The 3,844-nt window shown below is 36.3% G+C and overlaps 1 protein-coding gene across 1 annotated transcript; it reads left to right on the plus strand.

Annotated features, from left to right (window-relative positions):
• Positions 1 to 2,741, plus strand: LOC132643566 (cationic peroxidase 1-like). Its single transcript, XM_060360021.1, has 4 exons — positions 1 to 243; positions 1,268 to 1,459; positions 1,650 to 1,815; positions 2,230 to 2,741. Exons 1-4 carry the CDS (start codon positions 34 to 36, stop codon positions 2,619 to 2,621), a joined length of 960 nt encoding a protein of 319 aa, XP_060216004.1. The 5' UTR covers positions 1 to 33; the 3' UTR covers positions 2,622 to 2,741.
• Positions 2,742 to 3,844: the final 1,103 nt, after the last annotated feature.

The following is a 3,844-nucleotide window of genomic DNA, read 5'->3' on the forward strand; positions in this document are numbered from 1 at the left end:
TGTTATTTGCAAGATTTTCACCATATAGTAATTATGATCATGGAATTTAAATACAGGATTTGTTTGTGCATGTTTTTGCTTCTAGTTGGAGAGGGTTTTGGTCAGTTATCCTCAAACTTCTATGATAGCAGGTGTCCAGGTGCCGTTTCCACCATAAAACGTATGATCAAGGCAGCTGTGGCTAAGGAACCTCGCATGGGTGCCTCTTTGCTTCGTCTTCACTTCCATGATTGCTTTGTCAATGCATGTTCTCTCTCTCCTTCTCCCTCTCCGTCCCCCTCTCTCCCTCCCTCTCTCTCTAGGGGGTTGTTTCTTTTTTCCATTTTTTTTTTTGGCCTTATCCTCCACGCATGCATGCACGTAAGGTGTTGAGCCTTAGATCAATAGTTTATGAAGTTTATTCTCTCCACGTCTAATTTGATTCTCTTTTGATGCATATGTCTTAGAATATACAACATCAGTGACGGGCGAAAATCTTGGGCTCTTTATAAGACTTAAGCAATCCTTCTCTCTCTGAGCTAACTTTTGAGGTGTTTGACACTAATCACTATGCATTTGTTTTCTTCCCATGAAATCTTCTAGAGATTTCCTTAAATCAAAGTAACAATAAACAACAAATTTTTGAACATTAAGATTGAAAGGGTTTGATATAGATATCCTACAAGCCTGTCTACTGGCACAATTTATGTACTAACAATAAAATCGATCAACCAGAAGAACGACGTTGAATGTTGATCTGAGGAATTTATCATACAGAATCAACATATAAAGGTTTAAAATTAGCTACTGCACTACTTAAGTCTATAATTTTAATGTTTACAAACTTATTTCCCAATATATTTGTATATTCACATCAATCTATAGTACGTATGCAGGATTCCGTAGAGGGTGGCCACACAGTGTAAGCTATTTATCTTTCATAGTTGGTCAGTGATCGAACCTACTATGAACTAAAGCTTGTACGTTTGTTTTATTGTTAATTGTTTCTTTTAATACTCTAGTTCAACTTACAATTAAGATAAGATCAACGTACTAGTGTCGTATACTACATAAATAACAAAAAGTAACTATACGATATATATATATCTTTAAATTGAACTAGAAAATGTAAAATTTCAAGTTGTCGTATTTATAATCATCTAATTACAATCTTGTGAATTGTATTACATTCTGGGGTGAACTGGTCATGCTACTTTTTATATTTCATGCACATCGTTGGTGTATTTTGAAAACTAACCCATATGTTTGGGGGGGAAAAAAAAAACAGGGATGTGATGCATCTATATTGCTGGATGATAATGCCACTTTCACTGGTGAAAAAACAGCACTACCTAATGTGAACTCCGCAAGAGGTTTTGACGTAATCGATGACATCAAATCTGAATTAGAGAACATTTGTCCTGCCACGGTTTCTTGTGCAGATATTCTCACTGTTGCCGCACGAGATTCTGTTGTTGCGGTAACAAGCCAATCTTTTATTTTATCTAATTTTTTAGAGTTTAAATTTGTGTTAATATTCTTTTTTGGTTGATTTAGTACTAATACCAAAAGCTTAAACCACTGGTTTGCGATTCTCTATTTTGTAATGAAAGACAAAGTAGCTATGTATCATACCAATTACTAATTGATTAATATGTATTTTTATTAAGTTGGGTGGTCCTTCGTGGAATGTAAAATTGGGCAGAAGAGACTCTGTTACAGCCAATTTAGAAGGAGCAAACACGGATCTTCCAGGCCCTTTCCTCGATCTTAGCCAACTTGTTACGGCCTTTGCCAGCAAAGGTTTCACTGCTTCTGAAATGGTTACACTTTCAGGTAACTACAAGACTTTTTTTTTTTTTTTTTTGTCGTCCTAAAATGATTTCCTTACTTACTGTCAAGAGTCTTACAAGAGGAATATATCGTATTCAGAAATGGAATACAACCGCTACATTGACTTACAGAACACCGTTAATTATCCAAGATTTATTTTTGCTTTCACATTGCTGGTTTTACAAGAGTAAGGGTAGAAATAATAGAAGTAATTCTCAACAGATTGTTGTAACCTTGGCAGTCATGTTGTAGCTTTAGAACAACTTAAGTAACTTTCAAATGTATTGTACGAGTATCTTAAGACCAGATCATGGTACTGAAACAAGCTGCTCTGTTGTTTCAACAGCAACTGTATTTCTTTTTCGTGTCCTCTACACTTGACTTATAATGAAATAGTATGTCTTTTTGATATTGCAGGGGCTCACACAATAGGCAAAGTACAATGCTTTCTTTTCCGAGATCGTATCTACAACGAGAAGAACATCAATCCAGCATATGCCGCAGTCCTAAAAGTGAACTGTCCCGCCACTGGGGGCGATACAAATCTGGCTTCACTTGATGTAACTACACCTGATAAATTCGACAATGCTTATTACACTAATTTGATAGGCTTAAAAGGCATTTTACACTCAGATCAAGTCCTCTTCCCTGCTGGCCTTTCTTCCACAAGCCGTCAAGTCTTTACTTATTCTGTTCTCTCATTTAAGTTCTTTAGTGATTTTGCCGCTACAATGGTTAAGATGGGCAACCTGTCCGTTCTCACTGGAAATGATGGTCAAATTCGAACCAATTGTAGGATTGTTAATTAACTTATATTATAAGTTTACCATCAAAACTTGTAATACCACTAATTTCGTTTGCTTCAATAAGTACGCGTTGGTATGATGTATGACTACTGGAAATGAATAATACCATGTGTTTCCTCAGGATATATTTGAGTATAACCCTGTTGTATCCGCAAGAAAGTTTGGTTGTAATCTTGAGGCGCTGTGTTCAAATACTTGTCGACGCTAGTTGATATTACGAATGAATGAATAAAACAAGTTCTGATGGAGCAAGTTTTTATGTTAGTCAATCAATTGGATGGCCAATTAATCAGAAAGTTTAAATTTGAAGCTAGTTCCTTTTCAAGAGCCAAACATATAAAGGTAAACTATTTTTTTGTTCTTTTAGCATGGTGGTAAGATCTGAACTCAAAATCTCTTATATGCTTTGACATTATGTTGAAATTATATAACCATCACACTAGAAATATATTGTATAGGGATCTCCACTATAGAAATTAACTCTTACTATTTTTCTCTATAATGGAGATATTAACTCTCACACCTCCATAACCTCTTCCATTATCTTTCCCCATGATCTTCCCCCATGACCGTCATGGTTAATGTCAGGTTTATGGCTACCATTAGTATGCCTCTATGTAAATACTATAAGTAAAGGCATGCGTACGAAGTCATATTTTACACACTTGAATAAACTTGGAAGTAGGAAGAAAGCTCTTTCTTGGTCTGTACAATTCTTGTCTACTTTCTTATTTGTTACTTTTAGCTTCATTTGTGTCACGACCCTAACTGAAGGGCCACGATGGGAACCGAACCGTACTAGTCAAGTACCATCAGACATATATTTGTGATAACAACATAAACATAGGTGGGCCGATAGGGCCGTCATATGACTCTCAATAAGCTCACAAGGAACATGCATGTATCAACTGTTCTAAAAGACTCCTTTGTGAAAATACTGAACACACTGTATGAGCTAGCAAGGCTACTATAACCAACTGCGACTACTTACGAAATCTCAAGTTTGAACATCATCTGACTGTACATAACTGTCTATAAGCCTCTACTGGAAAACATAACATAACGTGGCCGAGACAGGGCCCCACCATACTCATACATATGCATGTACACATCTATATATACATAAGACCATGCTGACTCCTGGCATCTCCGAAACAAACGGAGTGCATCAACTTCATACGCTGAGCTGACATCCTAATAGATGGATCACCATCCTGTATCTGCAG

Source organism: Lycium barbarum, chromosome 6 (genome assembly GCF_019175385.1).
Source record: "Lycium barbarum isolate Lr01 chromosome 6, ASM1917538v2, whole genome shotgun sequence".
Lineage (NCBI taxonomy): Eukaryota > Viridiplantae > Streptophyta > Magnoliopsida > Solanales > Solanaceae > Lycium > Lycium barbarum.